The sequence below is a fragment of the Solanum dulcamara genome, chromosome 9 (assembly GCF_947179165.1).
Source record: "Solanum dulcamara chromosome 9, daSolDulc1.2, whole genome shotgun sequence".
Classification (NCBI taxonomy): Eukaryota; Viridiplantae; Streptophyta; class Magnoliopsida; order Solanales; family Solanaceae; genus Solanum; species Solanum dulcamara.
This window is the reverse complement of record NC_077245.1, coordinates 17,564,316-17,589,788: the sequence shown is the minus strand read 5'-3', so window position 1 is coordinate 17,589,788 and position 25,473 is coordinate 17,564,316. Positions and strand designations below refer to the sequence as shown.

Genomic DNA, 25,473 nt, shown 5'->3' with positions numbered 1-25,473 from the left:
CTATTTGGTGTCCGAAATCTGTATTAAATTTGAATCGCACACTGTAAGGTCTATTTGTGGGTGATACTCCCAATAATTGTTTTTCCATATTTAGAACTTGAACTCGAAATCTGTGATTAAGGGTGAAATAATAAGTTCAACTCAATTCAAATGTACTAAACATAGTATAAACTCACATATTTTAGTGAGCCTTTAGATACTAACACAATTTCATTCCTTATTACCATTGTATTTCCATTAATATAATATTTCAATCAGCATGTAATCAGGACTTAATTATTTGAATTTTATTTATTTTTTCCCAAAAAAAAAAGAAAATCCCTTTTTTCTGTTTGTATTTGGCTTTATTTATAGTGAATAAAAAACAAAGGGGAAACGTGAGCTTTTTTCTGGGTTGCACTAAAGTCAAGACGAATCCCTTCAAATTCGAATTCAAAAAAATTACTCACTAAACTCACAGCCCCTTCATCACCCACAATAGATGTTATCCTATGTGTCTTCATCTGATTGGTCCTTCACGATTCAACTCTTAGGTCCAATTCAAACAAGTGATTTTTTAGTGGGCCCAACCGTTGTCCGCTCCTAACGAATACCTAAAACTAATCGGACGGTCCAGATCTTCTTTCAATTCAAATCAGCCCTTTCCCCCCGCCTATGCATCATAGTTTAATCATTTATTTATTGCTTTTATATATTGCTTCACATTTTATACACATACACATTTGTAACAGCTTTCTTCTTCTTCGTTTTCTTGAAGAAGAGGGTGATGAGAAGTTGTTGATACAAGGCTTTTAGTTGTCGATTGTTGTTTTTGATTGAAGGGTGAGTTTTAGAAGGAGGAATGATGACGACCCAGAATAGGCGTTCGTCAGTTTCGAGTGCGGTGGCGAAGAGGCAAGCAATGGCGGCTAATTCATCGGTGTTGGAGAGTAATCATGCCGGAAAATTGAATGCTGGAGCGGCCAAGAAAAGACCAGCACTCTCTAATATATCAAATCATACAACTGTCTCTGCTCGTAACTCGCTCTCTCATTCCTCCAAACTCGTGAGTATTTCTCTGTTTTTATTCTCTGTTTGTGTGTACTTTTTTTAATGTAGAAAGATAATTGGAGTACTGGGTTTTTCTATTTCTTTGCGTTTTTTTAATTACTTGTTTGATGATTCATTTTTTCGTATTTTGGTTATGGGATTTCTTGCATAAATTTGTGTATGGAAGGAAAATGTAGGTGGGTTTTGTGATTTCTTTTTTGGTTTTTTTCTTTCTTGGATTAAATGAGTACTAAAATGTTCAATGTTACGTGGGCTTTCATGAAAAAATGACTGAAGATACTGGGTAAAAATCAAATTGAGAAAATCGAGTGAAGCGATTTGTGGGCCTTTGATATGAGATGGTTTGCGGGATTTTGATATTTGGAAGTTGTTATCTTTATTTATTGACTTCCCTTACATAAACAAGTTCACTGTTTTTAGCAGGAAATGCGTCAGTTATCAAGGGAATTGAGTTGAGTTGAGTTGTGGGTGGATTTGTATTTATTTTTTTTAAATTATGTTTTGAGTTAAATATTCTTTTAATTGTAAAATAGTATTATGAATGGAAAATTTGAAACATCTTCCCCCAATTCCTGCTTTTTGTTTCCTTTTGTTTTGTCTGTCCACTTTGCTTTTTGAACATTTGAAGAAAGTTCTAATGTTTATGTTATTAGTCTGAAGAAAAGTTTCTGCTTTTCCAAATGGACATAGTATCATTGGACAATCATAAAGTGGAGTAGTGGCATTCTAGATTACTATTTTTAGTATAATATGAATTGTTTAGCAAATCATAAAATTAAAGGTGGGGTTCAAAATGATTTTATTACTGTTCTAAATTTGATAGGGACAAAATTTATCTTTACACAAATGAGCAGAAGAGGTTTAGCAACTTTTGTTAATTTTGAGTTTTAACAGTTGGATGAACCTTTTGTTTAATAAGCTGTTTTGCAATGTTTCTTGTTCTACCTCTGCTATTGATATTGAAAAAGAGGTAGTAACTGGTTAAGTTGCTGCCATGTGACCAGGAGGTCACGGGTTCAAGCCTTGGAAACAGCCTTTGGCAGAAATGCAAGGTAAGGTTGCGTACAATAGACCCTTGTGGTCGGGCCCTTCCCCGGACTCTGCGCATAGCGGAAGCTTTAGTGCACCGGGCTGCCGTTTGAGTTTTAACAGTTGGATGAACCTTTTGTTTAATAAGCTGTTTTGCAATGTTTCTTGTTCTACCTCTGCTATTGATATTGAAAAAGATTGTGACTAACTTGGAATCATTTTTGGCTTTGGAAGGCACCATGTACATCCAAGATTGTAAGCATTAAGAAGAACATTTCTACTTGCAACAGTAATGCAGTTTCCTCAGGGACTGCTGTTCTGCCAGCATCCTCCTCTGTCAGACCAAGCAGCAAACCTGTTTCTATTCAAAGAAGTGATGCAGTTGTGCCTAAGATCACTGCCATTCCTCTTCCTGCCACTTGCAGCATGGACATTTCTCCATCTCACTCAGATGGATCATTAGTCTCCATGGATGAATCTATGTCAACTTCTGACACAGTGAGAAGTCCGGAGGTCGAATACATTGATGACCACGAAACGGCTGCAGTTGATTCCATTGAGAAGAAGGCATGTAGCACCCTCTACATCTCAGAACATGTCAAAGCAGCAGGTTTTCATCTTTTTAGCAGAGAGTAGTCCTTGTTCTAGCATTTCATTTTAACTAGAACATCACAATTTATCTATTTTTTGATTCCAGCAGCAGATATATGCAAGAGAGATGTACTTGTGGACTTGGAATCAGGTGATAAAATTGTCAACATTGATAACAATCTTGTTGACCCACAATTATGTGCTACAATGGCCTGTGACATATACAAACACTTGAGAGCCGCTGAGGTATAAAAATGTTTACCTTCTATCTCTTTTCAGCTCTTTGAATTGGATGCTGCTGCTAACTTTAACCGAATTTCAGTTTTATCAACATTTGCTGCCAGTTGTCGAATATGTTTTAATGTTATGTTTGGTCATTGTACTAGGCAAAGAAAAGGCCTTCCACAGATTTCATGGCGAAAGTACAGAAAGACATCAATCCTAGCATGCGTGCTATCTTAATTGACTGGCTTGTTGAGGTAAACTTCTAGGATCTTTCTTCTCTAAAGCTGTGTCCTTGATGGAATATCAGCGTGATGGAACTTATGACTTAACAAATGTTGATGAGCTCAGAAATTCGTCAGTTTGATGTGGAGCTTGTTTGATGTATAGGTTGCCGAGGAGTATAGGCTTGTCCCGGACACACTGCATTTGACAATTAACTACATCGATCGATATCTTTCGGGCAATTTGATGGACAGACAACGACTTCAGTTGCTTGGAGTAGCTTGCATGATGATAGCCTCGTAAGAAACTACCTTCTGACCTCTACTGCATTTGTTTTCGCAATTATCTTTATAAAAATTTCCTCGAGTGCTTTTCATATTCTTACCTCCTCAAATATTACAAGCATGGCTGTAACAAAATGCTCCAAGACATTAATTAATATGGGAAATGCTATAATGCTGTATTGCAGCAAATATGAGGAGATCTGTGCACCTCAAGTAGAAGAGTTCTGCTACATAACAGACAACACTTACTTCAAGGAGGAGGTATATGATCTTGATTCACAAAACCTGCAGTTGTTAAACATTTCAGTGGCACTAAGAACTATGGTATTATGCAGGTGTTGCAAATGGAGTCTGCTGTTTTAAATTACTTGAAGTTTGAAATGACAGCTCCAACAGCCAAATGTTTTCTGAGGTTAATATCTTACCCTTATCTAGTAGTTGCTTTTATGTGTGATGATTAAGGAACTTACTGTTGAGATATATACTGCAGGAGGTTTGTTCGCGCTGCTCAAGGACTTAATGAGGTAACCTCTCCGTTCAAGATTGATAATCCTCCAACATATTTTATATACGAAACAGAGTTGATTAAAATTTTATAATCATCTGCAGGTTCTATCACTGCAGTTGGAACACTTGGCTAGCTACATCGCAGAACTCTCTCTTTTAGAATACAACATGCTTTGTTATGCTCCATCACTCATTGCTGCTTCTGCAATTTTCTTGGCCAAATATATTCTTCTCCCTTCAATGAAACCTTGGGTATGCACGAATTAGCTTTATATATTTTCCCTTCTTATTATCCTTTCGACAAATATATTCTTATAAAATTTGACTTTTGGAAATTCCTAATGCAGAACTCTACCTTGAAGCATTATACTCTGTACCAACCCTCTGATTTACGTGACTGTGTCATGGCACTACATAGCCTTTGCTGCAACAATAACAATTCTAGCTTACCAGCAGTCAGGGAAAAATACAGCCAACACAAGGTAAATTTCATTTTGATCTCTTAATCTCATTTCTTCATCCTAGTCTCTTCTAACATATGCATACTTTCTAGATATAGTTTTGCATAATTCTTTTTTTAATTCATCCCAAACCTGTATAATACTGGAATCTGGACTGCGCTTAAACATTCTACTATATGGGAAAATTGATGTACTTGTCTTCTGAGTGTTAACTCAATAATGACTTGATAGACATTTATATTTTATGTACATACAGAGGCATATATAGGTATCTGCGTACATTTGTTTGTTCTAATGTTTGGTTTTTTAAAACAGTACAAATTTGTTGCAAAGAAGTATTGCCCTCCAACTGTACCTGTAGAGTTCTTCCAGAACATAAGCAGCTAAGCAGGGAGATATGAGAAGGGGGATCAACTTCAATTTTCCAATTGTCTGTTGGATTAATTCATGGCATTTCAACGGGAAGGAGTGCAATATTATAGTCATTAACTTGTAATGTCCATGAAGGAGCGTCATTCTTGATTCTTCTCTCCTTGCGTAGAGTTAGCAGAGCATCTTTGTTTGTAGTCATTAACATTGACATTGCAGGATTAGTCTTGTACTCAAGTGTCCTTCTCTAGTTTAGTTACTCTCAAGTCAGTTTGTGTACAGAAGAAGAGCAAGCTATTGGCTGTTTCATTAACTCAGAAACTATTCAGTAATAATATCTTTGGGGAACTATTGCAGTTTGTGCCAACCGATCAAAGTCACGATTTCTCGTCCTGTCAAATTACCAACTGGGTGCAACTCAATTTAGAGCTGTACAGAAGTAGGTAGGGTGAAGAAAAAAAGTTAAAGCACCAACACATTGTGATTCTATATTTTACAACTATTAATTGCTCAGATTCAACCATATACATTGATACATTGTTATTCTATAATTTAACATATAACACAAAAATACAAGCCCCATAGGAGAAGCTCATTGACCACACTCTATCTTGGTAGAACCTAAGCCAAAGGATGCATCCATTACACTGGCATTAGGCCTAACATTCAGCCAGTGACAATCTTCAAAAGAACAGGGATCTCCACCATTAGGCCATTCCACATCCACAGGTTTTATGAAAGTAGGGCCCCAAGCGGGGGTTCCATCCTCGTACGAATTGTGAGTTAATCTTTGGATGTCTGAGCCGTCTGATTTGATCACATATATATCACCATATGGCTGATAATGATGAGGGTTCGATATGGGCTCAGCTGATACCGCCGCATTATCTGAAGTAAACACTATGTACTTCCCATCCGGGCTGAAATAGGGGTGGTTGGTCCGCCCACCCGTACCACTCTGGATCACCTTCTTCAGCCCTGTTCCATTAGGGTGTATCATATACATCTCGAAACTACCTGACCCGGGGTTTTCTCGGTCGGATGCAAATGCTATCCATTCACCATCCGGTGACCAATTACACATGGTATCTGTCCATGGCCCTTTTGTCAATCGATGAAGACCACCCATCTCTCCTTCCAAAGCATCCATAATGTACAAGTTCTTGTGACCCGATCTCCCGGATCGGAAGACGATCCATTTTCCATCGGGCGAAGGAGATGGAAACGCATTATTCTGCCCTCCTATTGTCATTTGCTTGTGGCTCAGGTCTTTATCATCTACATTGATGGAGATGATATCCACTTCTGTGCTTTCACTAGCAAATGTTGGTCCAAAGCTAGTGTAAATCACTCCCTTTCTTTTCGGGTCCCAAGCTGTGGAAAAGGCCGTTCTTGATGAAATTTGACGCAGACCGGACCCGTCATAGTTCACCACATATAATCCAGGTAACCTCACATAAGCTATCCGGTCACCATTTGGTGAAAATGATGGAAATGACCCGTCAATCCGGAATAAAGAGATTCCGGGTAACGGGTTTCGAAGATTTTCTAGTAACAGTGTATCACTCCCTTTTCCGTTCTCCGAGCCTCGACATTTATGGTACCCGACCCACGAAGAATCGGGTGAAAAGAACGGGTTCAGATGATGTGCATGAGGTGAAACGGGTCGGGTTATCTCTGTAAACTTCTTCGAAACAACGTCAAATAGCTCGATGTGCCGATACTCTGAACCTGCTCTTCTGGTAGCCACGGCGATGAGATTCTTGTTAGCCGGAGAAGCTGCTGGTGTGAACACGTGCAGACCCGGTGGTGTGACTCGCTGGGTAAGGACTGAGACAACACCGAGTTCACCTGATTTCGAAAGTACAGCCTTGAACACACTCCACCACCCATCATCGCCCCTCCGATGGAAATAGAGAGTATAATCATCAGCCCATGTTGGCCACCCACCGTGCTCCACCACCTTAACCCGACCCGACCCATCACGAGTCATGAAGACGTAGATATCCGTATCGAGTTCCTCAACCTCCCCACTCCAACCCTCCTTCCCGTACGATGCCACCGCCGTCCAAACGCCGGAAGGAGACACTGCTGGGCTAAAATCAGCAACTCCTTTAGGTGTCAACCTTCGGGTCAACCCGGAACCCAAGTGAGTCGAATATACTGCAGCCCAACTCGTCCTAGGCACACCGGAGTCCTCATGAGTCGACACGTATATCAAAGATTCCCCAGCTAAACTAGGCTTATCTTTCATAGAAACCTTCCCACCCGACTGATCAAAACCAACCAAAGGAACTTGAACTCGAGTCGACTCAGTCCGAGTTGGAAACTCAAGTATGGCTCTTCTTTCACCGACCCCATGAAACACTGCGTCGTAAAATACATGGTGGGTACCGTTCCGTTCCGTGACGTAGATAAGATGAAACGGAAGCTTGCCGGAATTGAAGGAATCATGATCGTGTAGGTGCGAGAGAAGGGAAGGTGGTAGGGAGGACGGGAAATGGCCGTTAAAGTTAACGGAATTGCCGTCGGTCAACTGCAATTCTATTGATGGGTGTGTTGTTGGAAGAGCGAAGATGTCGAAGGCATAGGTTGATCTTCCCAAGGTGGTGAATATTATGGTGGTATCATGGGCTGCCGATGCAGGGGTTGAAACCCAGCTGAGAAGGAAGAAGAAGAGGTAGCTGTACTGTGTGAATTTCATTTTTGGTGTGTGAAATTGCATTGTGTGGCAAGTGATGACTGATGAGTGGGCTTTGTAAGAGATGACGATTTGACATAAATAAAGAGATAAAAGTGTGTAACAAAATTAAGTGTGCAACAAAATTAAATTTATAAAATAGGGATTGAAACAAGTGATAGGAATAAATCAAAGAATATTGACTGATTAAAGGATAAGAAATCTGAATACTAAAATGTATGAACTAGAGCAACAAATAAGATATTAGTGTTATAAAATAAACTAAATTCAACAAAATAAGGCGAAGAAATATAACAGAGAAGAAAGGAAAAACTGAGAAGGAAAACTTTTGTTGTATCTGTTCTTCACCGTTGTTTCATTGCCAATTCATGGCAATGTATATATAGAAAAATGAATGAAGAAAAATGATTAGTGGGCTGCCCACTTTTAGTGGGCCCCACTTTAATATAATATGTAGTGGATATTCCACTTAATATGTGGATATTCCACTTAACACTCCCCCTTGGATGTTCACGTGTAATGTGTTTACATAAAAATACTTTACAAGAAATAATATACTAAGTTATTCTGATGTTGTGTCTACATATCTGATAATACGCCTTGATTGCTGCCTCATTAAAAACCTTACCAGGAAAACCCAGTAGGACAAAACCTTGGTTAAGGAAAAAAGAGTGCAGCGCGTATTTACTCCCCCTGATGAAAGCTTCATTTGATATTTTGGAGACGGCGCATTCCAACCTTATGCCTTAGCTTCTCAAAAGTTGATGTTGGTAATACCTTTGTGAATAAATCTGCAAGATTATCACTTGAACGAACTTGTTGTACATCAATTTCACCATTCTTCTGAAGATCATGTGTGAAGAATAATTTTGGTGAAATGTGTTTCGTTCTGTCTCCTTTTATGAAGCCACCTTTCAATTGAGCTATGCACGCGGTATTGTCTTCGAATATAACTGTGGGTATTTTAACATTATTTTCTAGACCACATCTTTCTTTGATGAACTGTATCATCGATCTCAACCACACACATTCTCTACTTGCTTCATGAATTGCTATTATTTCAGCATGATTTGAAGAAGTAGCTACAATGGACTGTTTTGTAGATCGCCATGATATAGCAGTCCCTCCGTGTGTAAACAGATAACCTGTCTGAGATCGAGCTTTATGTGGGTCTGATAAATAACCTGCATCTGCATAACCAATAAGGTCTGCGCAACCTTTGTTAGTATAAAACAAACCCATATCAAAAGTACCCTTCAGGTATCGCAAAATATGTTTGATACCGTTTCAATGCCTTCGCGTTGGGGATGAACTATACCTTGCTAGTAAATTGACAGAAAATGTTATATCAGGCCTAGTTGCGTTAGCAAGGTACATAAGTGCGCCAATAGCACTGAGATATGGTACTTCAGGACCAAGGATTTCTTCATCCTCTTCTGGAGGTCGAAACTGATCCTTTTCCACTTCAAGTGATCGAACAACCATTGGAGTACTTAATGGATGTGCTTTGTCCATGTAAAATCTTTTAAAGATTTTCTCAGTGTAGGCAGATTGATGAACAAAAACTCCGTCTGCTAAATGTTCAATTTGCAGACCTAGACAAAGTTTTGTCTTTCCAAGGTCTTTCATTTCAAATTCTTTCTTTAGATATTCAATTGCCTTTTGGACCTCTTCAGGGGTTCCAATGAGATTTATGTCATCAACATAAACGGCGAGTATAACAAACTCTGATTCCGTTTTTTTAATAAAGACACATGGACAAATAACATCATTAATATAGCCTTCATTTGTTAAGTACTCACTTAGGCGATTATACCACATGCGCCCTGATTGTTTCAGACCATATAATGATCTTTGTAATTTTATTGAGTATACTTCCCGAGACGTTTTACATGCTTCAGGCAATTTTAATCCTTCTGGGATTTTCATGTAAATTTCATTATCAAGTGAACCATAAAGGTAAGCTGTAACCACATCCATTAGGTGTATTTCAAGATTTTTATGTACAGCTAAACTGATGAAATATCGAAATGTTATTCCATTCATAACCGGTGAATATGTTTCTTCATAGTTGACTCCGGGTCTTTGAGAGAATCCTTGTGCAACAAGGCGTGCCTTATATCTTACAATTTCATTTCTCTCATTTCGTTTTCTAACAAAAATCCATTTATAGCCAACTGGTTTTACACCTTCAGGGGTTTGGACTACAGGTCCAAAAACCTCACGTTTAGCAAGCGAGTCTAATTATGATTGAATTGCCTTTTGCCATTCTGGCTAATCACATCTACGTCGACAATCTTCGACGGATTTAGGTTCAATACTTTCACTATCTTGCATAAGGTTAATTGCAACATTATATGCAAAAACATTATCCACCATAATTTTTGATCGATCTAAATTTATCTCATCACTGGTAGAATTTATTGAAAGTTCTTCATTCACTTGAGTCTCGGGTTCACTGATTTCTTAAGGAATATCAGGATTACTCAAATCTTGACCTTCTTCAGGAAGTTCGTGTGAAGTATCATCTTTATTATTTCTTACGCTTCTTTTTCTAGGATTTTTATCCTTTGAACCCAACGGTCTACCACGCTTCTGGCGTGTTTGGGATTCAGAAGCTATGATACTTGTAGATGGTCCTTTTGGGACATCAATTCGGATAGGTACATTCACTGCAGGGATATGTGACTTAGTTATCCGTTTCAAATCAGTAAATGCATCTGGCATTTGATTTGCTATTTTCTGTAAGTGGATGATCTTCTGGACCTCCTGCTCACATGTGCGGGTGCGTGGATCAAAATGTGATAGTGATGAAACTTTCCACGTAATTTCTTTTTCTTTTTTGGGTTCCTTTTTCTCTCCCCCTAATGGCGGGAAAATTGTTTCATCAAACCGACAATCTGCAAAACGAGCAGTGAATAAATCTCCAGTCAACGGTTCAAGGTATCGAATTATGGAGGGTGAGTCAAACCCAACATATATGCCCAACCTTCGTTGAGGGCCCATTTTTGTACGTTGTGGTGGTGCTACAGGCACGTATATTGCACAACCAAAAATTCTTAAATGGGCTATATTTGGTTCATGACCAAATACTAATTGTGACGGAGAGTATTTATTATAATGTGTCGGTCTTAGATGTACAAGTGCTGCTGCATGTAAAATAGCATGACCCCAAACAGTAATTGACAATTTTGTTTTCATTAGTAGAGGTCTTGCTATCAATTGTAGGCGCTTTATAAATGACCCTGCAAGGCCATTTTGAGTATGAACATGAGCAACAGGATGTTCAATTTTTATCCCAATTGATAAGCAATAATCATTAAATGCTTGGGATGTAAATTCTCCAGCATTATCAAGGCGAATGGCCTTAATTGGATAATCTGGGAATTGCGCTCTCAATCTTATTATTTGTGCTAACAACTTCGCAAATGCCAGGTTGCGAGATGATAACAGGCACACATGAGACCATCTAGATGATGCATCTATTAGGACCATAAAATATCTAAACAATCCACTTGGTGGATGAATAGGTCCACATATATCTCCATGTATACGCTCTAAAAATCCAGGAGATTCGATGCCAACCTTCAGGGTCGATGGCCTGGCAATTAATTTGCCTTGATAACAAGCAGCACATGAAAATTCATCATTTGTAAGAATTTTCTGGTTCTTTAAAGGATGTCCAGTTGAATTTTCAAGAATTCGTCTCATCATTATTGATCCAGGATGACCTATTCGATCATGTTATAGTACAAATATATTTGGATCAGTAAACTTCTGGTTTACGATCATATTTGCTTCAATTGCACTAATTTTTGCATAATATAGGCCAGATGACAGAGTTGGTAATTTTTCCAAAATATATTTCTGGCCTAAGACACTCTTGGTTATACCAAGATATTCAATATTCATTTCATTTAATGTCTCAACATGATATCCATTTCTGCGGATATCTTTAAACTTAACAAATTTCTTGGGGATTTAGAAGAAAATAGTGCATCTTCTATAACAATTTTTGTTCCCTTAGGCAGAATTATAGTAGCTCTTCCGGAGCCTTCTATCATTTTTGAATTACCAGAAATTGTAGTAACATTAGCTTTTCTTCTAAGTAAATTCGAAAAATATTTCTCGTCTTTAAATATAGCATGGGTTGTTCCACTATCAATTACACAAATATCCTCGTGATTTATCATTGATCCAAACAAGATTTGAGGCATTTCCATATTTTCTTCACAAAGAAAGAAAGTAAATATAATAATTAATACATAATTTATTATACAAAATTTTATTTTATTACATGGATCTAGAAAAATACAAACATAATATTTAATACATACAACAACAAAGAAAATTGTTTAAATATTATCGGGCTTATCAACATTCATATTTACTTCTGGAAAATTAAAGAAATCAGCTACATCCAGATGCATGGGCTCAATATTGTCCTCAGAGATAAAATTTGTCTCTGGAAAAGATTACTCCTCATGGGCACTAGATGCCGAAATTCATCTTGAATCGATGGGTCTGGCAGACACCATCAAAGATGATAACACGGCATCTAGTCAAGACCATGCAAAAGCTATGATTTTCCTCTGCCACTATCTTGACGAGGGTCTTAAATTACAATATCTTACATTAAAAGATCCCTTGAAATTGTGGAAAAATTTAAAAGAAAGGTATGACCACCTGAAGTTGGTCATGCTTCCACAAACACGTTATGACTGGTTAAATTTGAGACTGATGGACTTTAAAAATATAATTGAATATAATTCTGCTTTATTTAGAATTATAGCTTAGTTAACTTTATGCGGAGATGAAATCACGGAACAAGATAAACTTGAAAAAATATACTCCACATTTCCATCCGCGAATATGCTCCTGCAGCAGCAATATCGCGAAAAAGGCTTTAAAAAATATTCTGAATTACTTTCTCACCTTCTTAAATCTGAAAGACATAATGAACTATTAATGAAAAATCATGATAGTCGGCCAGTTGGTTCTTTGCCACTCCCTGAAGTGAATCAGGCAAATTCTAACCAACAAGAAAGAGGCCATGGCCCCAGTCGTGGTCGTGGTCGTGGTCGTAGTCAAAGAAGAAATTTTAATCATGATGCTCGACTGGCACCGAGAAATAACCAGCAATATAAAAGGCAGGGTAAAAAGTCAGAAGCTTTACCGAAGAATAATTCAGAAACAATATGTCATAGATGTGGAGGTGTGAGGCACTGGTCGCGGATTTGCCGGTCATCAAAACGCTTGGTTCAGCTATATCACGCATCGTTAAAGATCACTATCACATTTTGATCCACGCACCCGCACATGTGAGCAGGAGGTCCAGAAGATCATCCACTTACAGAAAATAGTAAATCAAATGCCAGATGCATTTACTGATTTGAAACGGATAACTAAGTCACATATCCCTGCAGTGAATGTACCTATCCGAATTCATGTCCCTAAAGGACCATCTACAAGTATCATAGCTTCTGAATCCCAAACACGCCAGAAGCGTGGTAGACCGTTGGGTTCAAAGGATAAAAATCCTAGAAAAAGAAGCATAAGAAATATAACAGAGAAGAAAGGAAAAACTGAGAAGGAAAACTTTTGTTGTATCTGTTCTTCACCGTTGTTTCATTGCCAATTCATGGCAATGTATATGAAGAAAAATGAATGAAGAAAAATGATTAGTGGGCTGCCCACTTTTAGTGGGCCCCACTTTAATATAATATGTAGTGGACATTCCACTTAATATGTGGATATTCCACTTAACAATTAGTATATTCATACCTCAACGTGGTATTATATTTATATAAGTGTTTGTTTTTTATCCAGAATATTTTGTAAGAGAGTTGTATTGAAAATATTTGTGTGAATTTTTTTTTGGAGCGAACTCGTGTGATTTTTTTTTATAATCGTGATATTTGAATCAATTTGTGGGCATCTCAATTAATTTCACAAAATATCTACCACCTCTCATCAACAATAGATATCAAGTTACTCTATCCACAAAAATTAGCACATATGACATATTAGAGTAGTTAATTACTCTAATTTTGTACGCTCTTTTGTGTTTGCTGATGTTAGTAAATTTGTTCCTCTTTTAGTTGTAGATATAGGTCAAGTTGAGTGAACCAAATTAAATTATTTTCTTCTTTATATTTCTTAACATGACATTATTATTTTTGTTATTGTCATTATAATATTATTTGTCTTTATATTCTGCACTACTCGAGTTCATGATCCTAACAAACTAATATGAGAATCAAATCTAACAATAAATTTGATCGAAGGGCAAACTTCGCAATGTTACAACTAAAAATGAAAGATATCCTAATCCAGGAGTTGACTTGGCACGGCATGAAAAGGAGAATAAGCTATAAAAAAAGAAGAAGAAGAAGATTAGGAGTTAACTTTTATAGACAAATCATGTATCATTTAAAACTCTCAAAATAAGTTTTATGTGAAAGTAGTCGTAATCAACTAAAGACATATGGGATAATTTAGAACATTGTATATGAAGAGCTTGTGGAAAGTAAACTTTACCTTAAGCAAAAGTACTTTTACACATTTCGTATGATCATTGAAGATATTTCTATACTTTCACATAATTCATTTGATTCCATTCTTATGAGTTTAGTAATTCAGATATTGACATTAAGGACATTTCAAGGATGAAGATCAAGTCTTGTTATTGCTTATTTACCTATCTCAAACATTTATGCATACAAGAGATATTATGTTTTATGGAAAAGATAATATCTCTTACAAGGATATCAAATCTATTTTAAAATCAAAAAAACAAATAGATAAAGATATTACTGAGAAAACTAGTAAAACTCAAGCATAAATTGGCTTGTTTGTTAAGGGTAATCTCGACTCAACATTCAGATACAATAATTTAGTGCGCCATTATTGTCACTAAAAGGCCACAATAAACTTGAGTGTCCTAAGTTTAACAAAAAAATTAAAAAAAAATGAGTGTAGAAATTAAATTGTGACACCATTGAAGCAAATGTTGCTCTTGAGATTGAAGGAGCTATATTTTTGATGACTGGAATATAATTTTAATTCTAACAATGAAGGGATCTTAGATTCGAGTTGTTTGTATCATAATATGTGTCCTAACAAGGACTTGTTTTCTATATATGATTCCGTTGAAGGTGAAGTTATCTTGATGTGTAACAATATTGCATGCAAAATTGTTGGAAAATTAGGTACACTAAATTAGAATGCACGATGGTATGGTGAGTGTTGACACCCAATTTTGATTCATCGTACTTAAATTAATTCCTTCGGTCTATCGAACACAAGACTCAATTATTCAATCATATTCCTTATTTTTTTCTTTGCGGCCCCCCTCCCTTTCCTCATTTTCAAACTCCCCCTCTCTTTGTGAAAGAATTAAAGAGAGGAAAGGGATGAAATAAAAGTTTTCTGTATATTTCATTAATGGTATGTACCTTGGTTTATATAGAAACATACAATAGTTATAATAAAAGACAAGAAGAGATGGGCTACATTTATCTTATTTAAATTTGTATAATATTCTACTTGCCCATAATTACATGGGCATAATTATATTTAAATGCATTAATTTAAATCTACTTGTGAAAGATTATACATATATATATATATATATATGTGGAGGAAGACTGTCCACGTGTGTGTCCACGTGTGTGCCCAAATAAGAGGGCTGAAGAGTTAAAACTCTTCAGCTTCTTCTTCTTTCCTCAGCGTCTTCTCTTCTCCTTCTTTAGGGTTTTCATCAGCTTTCTTCATCTTCTTCTTTTCTTTTTCTTCTTTGTTGTAGTATTCTTCTCCAACACCCCCCCTCAAGTTGGAGGGGAGCGTCATTACCTTCAACTTGCGCAGGATCGCCTGATGAGAAACCCCAGAAAGGGGCTTAGTGAAGAGATCAGCGAGTTGGTCTGTGGAAGGAACAAACGAGAAAGTAATCAAACCAGATTGAAACTGTTGACGCACAAAATGACAATCTAGCTCAACATGTTTGGTGCGCTCATGGAAGACCGGATTTCGAGCTATATGGATGGCTGTTTGACTGTCTGAGCGTAGCGGAATCGGAAGAGAAATTGGAGCAGAAAGATCTTCAAGAAGGCGAACTAACCAAGTAAGTTCAGCAGTAACACGACGCATGGACCTGTATTCTGCTTCTGCGGAAGACAGGGAGATCGAGATTTGTTTCTTCGATTTCCAAGAAATTGAAGCTCCTCCGAGGGTAATAAAAAAACCACTGACCGATTTGCGTGAATCTTTACAGGATGCCTAGTCCGCATCGCAAAAAGCCAGTAAAGAAAATGATGGATTAGAAGAAAGTAGGATGCCCTGAGCTGGATCTGTGCTTAGGTAGCGTAAAACGCATAAGGCAGCCGAGAAATGAGACAAACAGGGTCGTTGCATGTATTGACTCAGAGCAAGAACAACAAAACTTAGATCTGGACGAGTGTTGGTCAAATAATTCAACTTGCCGACCAAGTGACGGTAAAGGGTGGGATTATCCAAGCGAGGACTGTCATCTGCTCGAAGCTTGAAGGAGGGATCCAGCGGAGAGTTAACAGCAGGCAGATGAGACACATCGAATTCATGAAGAAGGTCCATGGTAAACTGCCGTTGATTTACAATAAATCCTTGATCCTCCCTCAAAATTTCCATGCCAAGAAAATAGTGAATTTCCCCTAGATTTTTAACTCTGAATTCTATGTTGAGAAAGCATTTGATATTTTTGAGTTCATTCAAATCGTTTCCAGTGAGAAGAATATCGTCGACATATACTGCTAAGATAGAAGTAAGTGTCCCATTGTGTTTGAAAAAGAGGGAGTAATCGTTCAAAGAGGAGGAATAGCCTTTGAAAGCTAAGGCTCCTGCAAGTCGAGCATACCACTGCCGGAAAGCCTGCTTTAAACCATATAAGGATTTCTTCAGAATACAGACATGGTTAGGACTAGGAGGTGTCAGTCCCGCTGGAAACTTCATAAAAACTTCTTCTTGAAGGTCACCATGCAGGAATGCATTGTTGACATCCAATTGTGAAACAAACCATTTCTTTTTAGCTGCAATGGTAAGTAGGCACCGGATAGTGGTCATCTTCACAACAGGTGAAAAGGTCTCTCCATAATCTATTCCTTCTCTTTGTATATCCCCCCTCACGACCAGTCTGGCCTTCAGTCATTCAATGCTCCCATTGGAAAGATGCTTTATCTTGTATACCCATTTGCAAGGTAAAGCTCTCTTTCCTTTAGGCAGCAAGACGACATCCCAAGTGTGATTGGTTGCCAAGGCCTGAAGTTCGGATTTCATGGCCTCTCTCCATGCTGGATGTTGGGAAGCCTGGTTATAGGAGCTAGGCTCAGTGATATTAGTGAGGGAGAGAATTAGTTTCTGATTGTGGAGGGATAGGGAGGAGAAAGCATAGCCTTTTGGCTTATGAAAGTGATCAAAACAAATTGTCCATGAATCAGTGAATATTACACTATTGCAAATGTAATCTTTTAGATATCCAGGTTCGTGAGACATCCTGCTAGATCTTCTTGGTAGATCTGTTATAGGAGCAAGGACAGAAGTATCTGGTGATGTAGGTGGAGATGTTTGTTGAGAAAGTGTGGGTTCGGATTGGGCTCTGTAGGTAGAAGCATTAGGTGGAGGTACTGAGGGTGTAGCTGGGTAAAAAGGATCATGGATAGGTGGGGCTAAGTGGTTGTGGAAATTAGGATCATGATCTGAGGAAGAAGGGTAGTTCAAGAAAATAGGTGTGTGAGAGCTATCAGATGAGTTGAAAGGAAAATGTGATTCATGAAATCTGACATCTCTGGATACAAACACTTTCCTTGTATCAAGAGATAACAGTTTATACCCCTTCTGCTGTAAAGGATATCCTAGCAAAGCACAAGCAGTAGCCCTTTCATCAAACTTGTTTCTCCCTTGTCCCAGGATGGAGGCATAACACAAACATCCAAAATTCCTCAAATGATCATAAGTAGGTTCTTGTCTAAGAAGTACTGCATAAGGTGTTTGTCCCTTTAGAACACTAGATGGTAGTCTATTAATGATGTGAGTGGCAGTTAAAACAGACTCTCCCCAGTAAGTCATAGGCAATTTTGATTGAAACATCAATCCCCTTGCAATTTCTAAGAGGTGTCTATGTTTTCTCTCAACAGTTCCATTTTGTTGAGGTGTGGCAACACAGGACAATTGGTGTAAAATTCCTTGAGAAGCAAGGAATGTTGATTCCTGTGTCCCTTTCCCCAATTCTAAGGCATTGTCAGATCTGATCATTTTAACCCTGACATTGAATTGTCTCTCTACCATGGATAGAAAACTTTTCAGTACAGGGAAAGCATTGCTTTTAGTGCTTAGTAAGAATGTCCATGTCCCTCTACTATAGTCATCTACTATGGTGAGGAAGAACCTGAAACCATTGTAAGTGCTACACTTGTAGGGTCCCCAAATGTCTATGTGAATGAGGTCAAAAATATGTGTGGATTTTATGCTACTAATAGGAAAGGGTTGTCTAGTGTGTCTAGCTCTAGGGCATATGTCACAAACAAGATCAGAAGTGGATTCACATGAAAGAAAACTTAAATGTTTCATTGCTGAAAATGGAAGATGTCCCAACCTTACATGCCAAAGTTTCACACTAGGAGTAGCATTAACATGTACTGAATTGAAAACTGAAAATGATTGTGGGATGGGATCTGAAGATACATCATTTGAATTAAAACTATTTCTAGACTTGTCAGTGTTGGAATCCAATAAATAGAGTCCTTTTCTAACTTCACCAAAAACTTGAGGACTCCTCACTGAAAGGTCCTGCAAGAAACATCCAGTAGCAGTGAATAGGACATCACACTGAAACTGAATACAGAACTTGTGAATTGAAAGTAAATTATACTTAAAGTCTGGCACAAGCAGTACATCAGTTATGACCTGCCCTGGCAAAATAGAGATGCTGCCTATATGGGTCACAGTTACCTTGAAGGAATTAGGTAAATTAATGTTCAAAGGTATGGGGAGAGGTTTCAGAAATAAGAAGGAATTGGGATCAAAACACATGTGTTCTGAGGCTCCTGAATCAATTATCCAAGTATTTTGCTTAAGATTAGTGGGTACAGAATTTGAGTATTTAAGGATGGTACCAGCCACTGCATTTGCATTGATTCCTGTTTGTGTGAATTTGCTTTGCTTGTACATTTGTATCATCTCTGCAATCTGCTATTTGCTAAAGTGTTCTTCAAAATTTCTATCACTGATTCCAGGATCTGTCCTCCTAATGTCTTCATCTGCTTGCTGAGTCAAGGTTGCATTTGCTTTAATTTGAGGCTGATAGTTTCTGGAGTTGGTGAACTCAAAATCTGCAGGAAATCCATGTAGTCTGTAGCAATCATCATGCACATGCCCTGTTTTTCCACAATAAGTGCATGACAGGTTTGGATCATATTTCTTCTTTCCCTTAAACCTGTTCTGTGGCTTATCATATCTCTGGTTCTGACCTGGATTGGCATACTTCTGGTATGTGCCTGTTCCTCTTATTGCTTGGTCCTTGAATCTCTGTGTATTTCTCCCCTGTCTATTGGCCATGAATGCTGCAAACTCAGCAATTAGTTTGTTATCCTGTTGTTTTGCTTGACTTGCTGCCAGAAATGATCCAGAATCAGAGATGTAGTTTGTGTTTGCATACACTTCTCTTTGGTTCTCATCCTGCAAAAGTAATGAATATGCAACATCCATTCCAGGTAAAGGATTCATCATAAGTATATTTCCCCTTGCCTGAGCATATACATCATTTAGTCCCATTAGGAATTGAATTAACCTTTGATCTTCTAGTGACTTTGTTAATTTTGCTTTACCATCACAAGTGCATTGACATGAGCAACAAACAATTACATTTATCCCATCCAATTCATCCCACAGTCTCTTAAGTTTGGTGAAGTATCCTGCAATGTCACTATTCCCTTGTATTAGACTTGTTAATTCCTTTTGCAGGTGGTAGAGTTTGGCACCATTTGATTTGCCAAACCTCTGCTCCAGACTGTCCCAAAGTTCCTTAGCAGTTTTGGAACTCATCACACTGTCTGCAATGTCCTTAGAGAGTGCATTTGATATCCAACATATAATCATGTCGTTAACACAACTCCATTGTTCAAACTCTGCAGATTCCAGTTCTGGAGCCTTGCAGGTTCCATTGATGAAACCAAGTTTCTTCTTGGCTGATAGAGATAAGAGGATGGATCTTCTCCAACCTGGATATCCTCTTCCATCGAAAACATTATTGACCAGCGTCATACCAGGTGAGTCTGAATTGTTTAAGTGGTAAGGATGACTGCTTTCATACGTGTTTCCTTTCTCACCACTTCCTGATTTGACTTGAGTTGTTTCAGGCATTTTTTTTGAAGATGATATTGATGTAGATTTTGAAGATGAAACTGATGTGTCTTACACAGATCTGAGTTGAGCTTAGAGGTGCTCTGATACCATGAAAGAATTAAAGAGAGGAAAGGGATGAAATAAAAGTTTTCTGTATATTTCATTAATGGTATGTACCTTGGTTTATATAGAAACATACAATAGTTATAATAAAAGACAAGAAGAGATGGGCTACATTTATCTTATTTAAATTTGTATAATATTCTACTTGCCCATAATTACATGGGCATAATTATATTTAAATCCATTAATTTAAATCTACTTGTGGAAGATTATACATATATATATATATATATATATGTGGAGGAAGACTATCCACGTGTGTGTCCACGTGTGTGCTCAAATAAGAGGGCTGAAGAGTTAAAACTCTTCAGCTTCTTCTTCTTTCCTCAGCGTCTTCTCTTCTCCTTCTTTAGAGTTTTCATCAGCTTTCTTCATCTTCTTCTTTTCTTTTTTTTCTTTGTTGTAGTATTCTTCTCCAACACTTTGTTCACTTATTCTTCCAACAACCAAAGACTGACACACTTTCTCTCTCTATCTATCTGGTTTCAAAGTCTCCTTAACTTGTCAATCATCATACTATTTTTACACACAAATCAACTGAATATCTCCATCTTCCTGACTTCACTCATTGCTTTATCTTCAGCAGACCAAACACCACCCATTTCTTCCACCAACACCACTGCAAAACCCACCGAAATCCCACTCCCTTCCCCGACGAGTTCCACCATTAATGGCAAACTCTAAGCTCCATGAACAATAACAAACGAAGCAGCCAGATCTGATCGGAAAATATCCTCTCCAGTGATATCTCTTTTCTTCTTTACATTACATATGTTTGTATATATATGTTCTTATTCTTTTAGGTAGGTTTGTGCAACTGCAAGTGGTTTTATTAGAAATGTATTAATGGTTGCTTTGTTTATATTTATTGGTATTTTATTTCACTTATTTTTATAAATGTTTAGTTTGTCCATTTGATTTTTCATATTACTGTTGCTATTGTAAGTCCAACTATTACTTTGTTATCATGTTTATTGATATTGTGTTGTGTTAAGCTTTTCTTTTTTCTTTTTCTTTCAATTATTACAAAGTGAGATGCAAGCATAATTTAATTTCCTATGCATATATAGTTGTTATTTTTATTTATGCCTCCCAGATCTTGATTACATAGATGTTTTCTTACTTTATTTTGTTATCTTACTCACTATTGCTCCATTTTACTTTTGATCTTTTTTTTTTAACTTTTGGATTGTTTCATGTTCATTTTTTTTGTAATGACTTTAGTTTGTTTCATTTAGTAGCAGTTGCTCTATCTTTTGTTAATTAGTTTATGGCATATCTCTTTGTCTTATCTTTTGTTAGTTTATATTAACGGTGTGTTTGGAGATACCAATTAAAAAATTGGCCAATGAAAAGATTCAGTTTTTGAGGCCTTCCAATTTTAAAAGAAGAAAATTTTAGTTTAAATTTACATTATGTGTTACATATTACAAGTTGAAATTTGTGTTTCTAAGCTTATTATGTTGTCTTGTTAAGTTAAATTTAATTTTGCTTTACTGTAATTTCATCCATATTGTATTTTATTGGTTTATTTCTTTTAGGCATTCTGCTTTTTGTTTTAGGCATCTTGCTTTTTATTTTTGTTTGTCTATGACTCCATTTAATTTGTTGGAATTAATTACATGCTTTTTGAATATAAATTATTCAATCAGTGTATGTTGCTAGGCTTTATCATTTGATTATTTTGTTATTTTATTATATCGATTAGTATTGCATGACTTCATTTTGTTCATGTTAACTTCATATGGTTTTTGTCAGTAAGTTGCTTTACATTAATTTTAGTTCTTGATTTTCTTTGGCTATTTATCATTAAGTATTTAGAATAATTTCTCTTTCTTCTAGTTACTTATTATTTTAACTTTAGTATTGACTTTTGTTGCCTGTGCATTTATTTTTGTAGATCCCACAAACTTTCCAGTGAAGTATTTTAATATCATAACATGTGTTATCATTTTGTTGATATTTTTTATCCATTGTTGCTGATGTGGTTATTGTCCTCATATGAGTTTCTTTTTCTTTTGTCAGATTTTACTCTTTTGTTGTTACTGTTATTAATATTAATCAGATTATATTTTACAAGTTAAAATTGACCAATGAAGAAATTATCGTCGATTTTTAAGGTCTTTCATGTTCATAAGACTGATTTTATTTTTGAGTTGTTGTTGTTATTATTATTATCATTTATCCCTTATTAACACTTTTACTATGTGTCTTTACAGGTATCCAGAGTTTTTTCTCGAAGAATTTATTCAAATTAAAGTTGAATAATATTTTAAATTTGTTATTGTGTGTATTATTGATGTTAAACAAATATTAGGCTGTTCGTAATATTATTGTTTTATTTTATTCTTTGTGTATATTTTATGTTTATACTTGTGCATTATTTTTGTCTCCTTCTCAATTAAAAAAAATGAGTTCAGTCAGGACTCACAGTTGTGGATTTTAAAGGATGCTAATATCTTCCCTTCGAAATCACTTGAACCCCTTATCTAGAATCAATTGGTTCCATAGATATTTTTTTAATAATTAATAGGTTTCTTAATTATCCTAAAATTAGGTGGCGACTCCTAAATATTAAATGTTTTCTTTAAATTAATTTTTTTTAAACTATTAAATTAATTTTTTACGAGTCCTACAACGTTGCTCCTTATTTGGATGTAACAACGAGAACTCTCACCAATGTTATATATATCACTGAGTTAAATAAAAAAATCTCATCTCGTTAGACACTAGAGATTTTCTTAAGTAAAAATAGGGGTGTTCATGGTTCGGTTTGGATTGGTTATTGATTAAAATCATAACCAAACCAATTTAATCGGTTATTAAATGTCTAAAATCATAACCAAACCAAGTAAAATAATAACCACGGGTTTGGTTATTGTTGGTTTGGTTCGGTTATTCGGTTTATGACTAGCCGAGACAATTCAAATATTCTATCTCTACATTTTTCAAATTTTTACGAAACTCTTTTTTCCTCACGGCCCACAGAGGTTCGAAACAGAAAATGAAACAACTTAAACATTCAAAACAAAAAAGAAAACAACTTAAAGTCAATTTAAAATTTGAAAAATTTCTTACAAACCTTCTCAAAAATTGACAATCTTGTACTTGGGGTTAAGGAGTTGAGGTTGCTCTTGAGCCTTCACTGTTAGTCTATGACTATGAGACTGTGACTTTGTGAGAAACCAACGTGAGAGGAACAGAAATGTAAAAGGAAAATAGATACTAGGGTTTTAAAGTTTTAACTTTTACCTTATGTTGCTGCCTGCTGCTTAAGTGCTTAGTGCTTACTGTTTAGTTTTTATTAGAATTTATAATTGAGCTTGAGAGTTGAGCTTGGATTGTTGGGCCTTAAAAATAAGTAGATTAATATTAAATTAATAATTAAAAGGTATAAAATATCTTCAATTATTTATGAAAAACTAATATTATACATATAAATAATTATAAATTTTATGTATATAATTATCGGTTTGGTTCGGTTATTTATTCAGTTATTTTTTTCTATAACCATAACCAAACCAAATATTATCGGTTATTCAAATTTAAAACCAAACCAAACCAAACCAAACCAAATATCGGTTTTTTTATTCGGTTTGGTTAAATTTTCGGTTTGGTTTTGATTTTAACCAAAACTGTGAACAGCCCTAGGTAAAAATACGCAAGTGAAGATGGAGTTTTTGAAGTCTCTCAAGGTGTTCTTGTAATTATGAAGACACATAAATCTGAGACGTTGTACTTGTTAGGATATACTATTAACATACATTTAGATATAGTATTATTTATTGAACAATTATTTATTTATTTATTTATTTATTCAGTTCAATAAAATGTTACATTAAATAGATCATTTTGTCATATATGTGTCCTCAACTTATATAGTAGATAATTTGGTGTATAGAATTTGAGCTTATACACAAAAGATTAAGTCATCGGTTCTTATAAGTTAAAAGTTATAGTTCACAATCGTAGATGAAAATTTGGACAAACCATCAGAAAGATTGTAGCACTAGATTAAATGTAATTTATCTTGATTATGAGAATAATATAGTTCTAACTTCTCATGCTAGTGTGGGGTTTAGTGCCCATTACAAAGTTATAAAAGGCAAACTTTTATTAGTCAAAAATGGCTGCAAATATTTTCAGCAATTTGCAATTGCAAATTGCAATTCTGTCAACAAAGTGCAGCTACCCTTTTTTGTTTTGTCAACATAGTGGGCAAGGTTGCTGAGAAGAGTTCCTATAAAAGGAGCTCTTCAGCTCCTCATTTGATATACCCAAGAAAAGAGATAAAAAAATATTAGAGAGAAAAATGAGGTATTTCACAGACTATAAGAAAATAGTATGTGAAAAAAAATAGAGTGTGAGCGATATTTTAGTAAGGTGAAAACCAAAAGAGTGTTATTTCTTTTGAGTTTATGGCATTCATTTTTTGAGTATTGTACTTGGTACTACCCAGTGTAAAATCCTTTACTATAGTGATATTTGTTGCTTCTTTTGATCCATGGTTTTTCCCTTATTTAAAAGGATTTTCACGTAAAATTTTTGGTGTCATTATTTTCTTATTTCCTTTCTACTAGTTTGACCATATATTTTTTTTGTATTTGTCCGCATTTTCTCAACAAACTGATATCAGAGCAAGATTTTATTTGAGTATGCTCTGTGGTTGCAGCATAGTCTGAACTTCCACTTCAGAAAAGATTTACTTTAATTTAATATATTCTTTGGGAAAAATCGATGAAAGCCAACACTAGTAGAATGGTTAATTTTAATGGTGTTAATATTTCATTTGGAAGGAGAAAATGAAAGACTTGCTTTATGTCAAGATTTTTTATCAACCAGTCTTACCACTGTAAAGCCTGATAATAAAACATATGAAGAGTGAAATCTGTTGCATAGGCATGTGTGTGGATTTACTAAGTAATGGGTTGACGATAATGTGTTGAACTATATTTTTTGGGAGACACAACTTGTACCCTATGAGAGCATCTTGAAAGCTTGTATACTCGAAAGACTGGGAACAACAAAATGTTCTTAATAAAACAATTATTAAGTTTAAAATATTATGATGGTTCTCCGATGACAGATCACCTGAATAACTTTTAGGAAATCATGAACCAGTTTCTGCTATGGACATTAAATTTGACTAAGAAATTCAAAGCTTACTTCTACTTGGTTCCCTACTAGACTCTTGAAAAACATTTAGAATTTTATTGTCAAATTCTGCTTCGGATGGTGTGACCTCTATGGATTTCGCCAAGAGTAGTGTTTTGAATAAAGAGATGAGAAGAAAATCTCAAGGTTCTTCTTTTTATCAAATGTCCTAGTAACTGGTTTCAGAGGGAGAAATAAAAATCGTGGTTCTCAGAATAGAGAACATAACATGAGAAACTCCAGAGGCAGGCTAAGGGATATAGAGTGCCATCATTGTGGCATGAAGAGGCACACAAAGAATTTCTGCCGGAAATTGAAGAGCGAGAATAAAGACAAAGAGGAAAATAAAGAAGATGGCAATGAAAATTACCTATCCACCATC

General features: G+C 36.0%; 3 protein-coding genes across 4 annotated transcripts; 1 reads left to right on the top strand and 2 right to left on the bottom strand.

Moving 5' to 3' along the window:
* The first annotated feature begins 691 nt into the window (after positions 1 to 691).
* Positions 692 to 5,114, top strand: LOC129902309 (cyclin-A1-4-like). 2 transcript variants are annotated; one of them, XM_055977497.1, is made up of 11 exons: positions 692 to 1,045; positions 2,314 to 2,689; positions 2,780 to 2,916; positions 3,057 to 3,149; positions 3,283 to 3,416; positions 3,587 to 3,662; positions 3,737 to 3,813; positions 3,892 to 3,925; positions 4,011 to 4,160; positions 4,256 to 4,390; positions 4,685 to 5,114. In XM_055977497.1, exons 1-11 carry the CDS (start codon positions 842 to 844, stop codon positions 4,754 to 4,756), a joined length of 1,488 nt encoding a protein of 495 aa, XP_055833472.1. In that variant the 5' UTR covers positions 692 to 841; the 3' UTR covers positions 4,757 to 5,114. The 2 variants fall into 2 exon arrangements, with proteins under 2 accessions (XP_055833472.1, XP_055833471.1); XM_055977496.1 differs by having other exon boundaries at positions 2,777 to 2,916.
* A 108-nt stretch (positions 5,115 to 5,222) lies between these two features.
* Positions 5,223 to 7,580, bottom strand: LOC129902308 (uncharacterized). The gene has a single exon (XM_055977495.1). The coding sequence runs from the start codon at positions 7,461 to 7,463 to the stop codon at positions 5,331 to 5,333; it is 2,133 nt and encodes a 710-aa protein (XP_055833470.1). The 5' UTR covers positions 7,464 to 7,580; the 3' UTR covers positions 5,223 to 5,330.
* Positions 7,581 to 18,662: 11,082 nt separating this feature from the next.
* On the bottom strand, positions 18,663 to 19,832 carry LOC129903569 (uncharacterized). Its single transcript, XM_055979122.1, has one exon. The coding sequence runs from the start codon at positions 19,830 to 19,832 to the stop codon at positions 18,663 to 18,665; it is 1,170 nt and encodes a 389-aa protein (XP_055835097.1).
* Between the last annotated feature and the right edge of the window lie 5,641 nt (positions 19,833 to 25,473).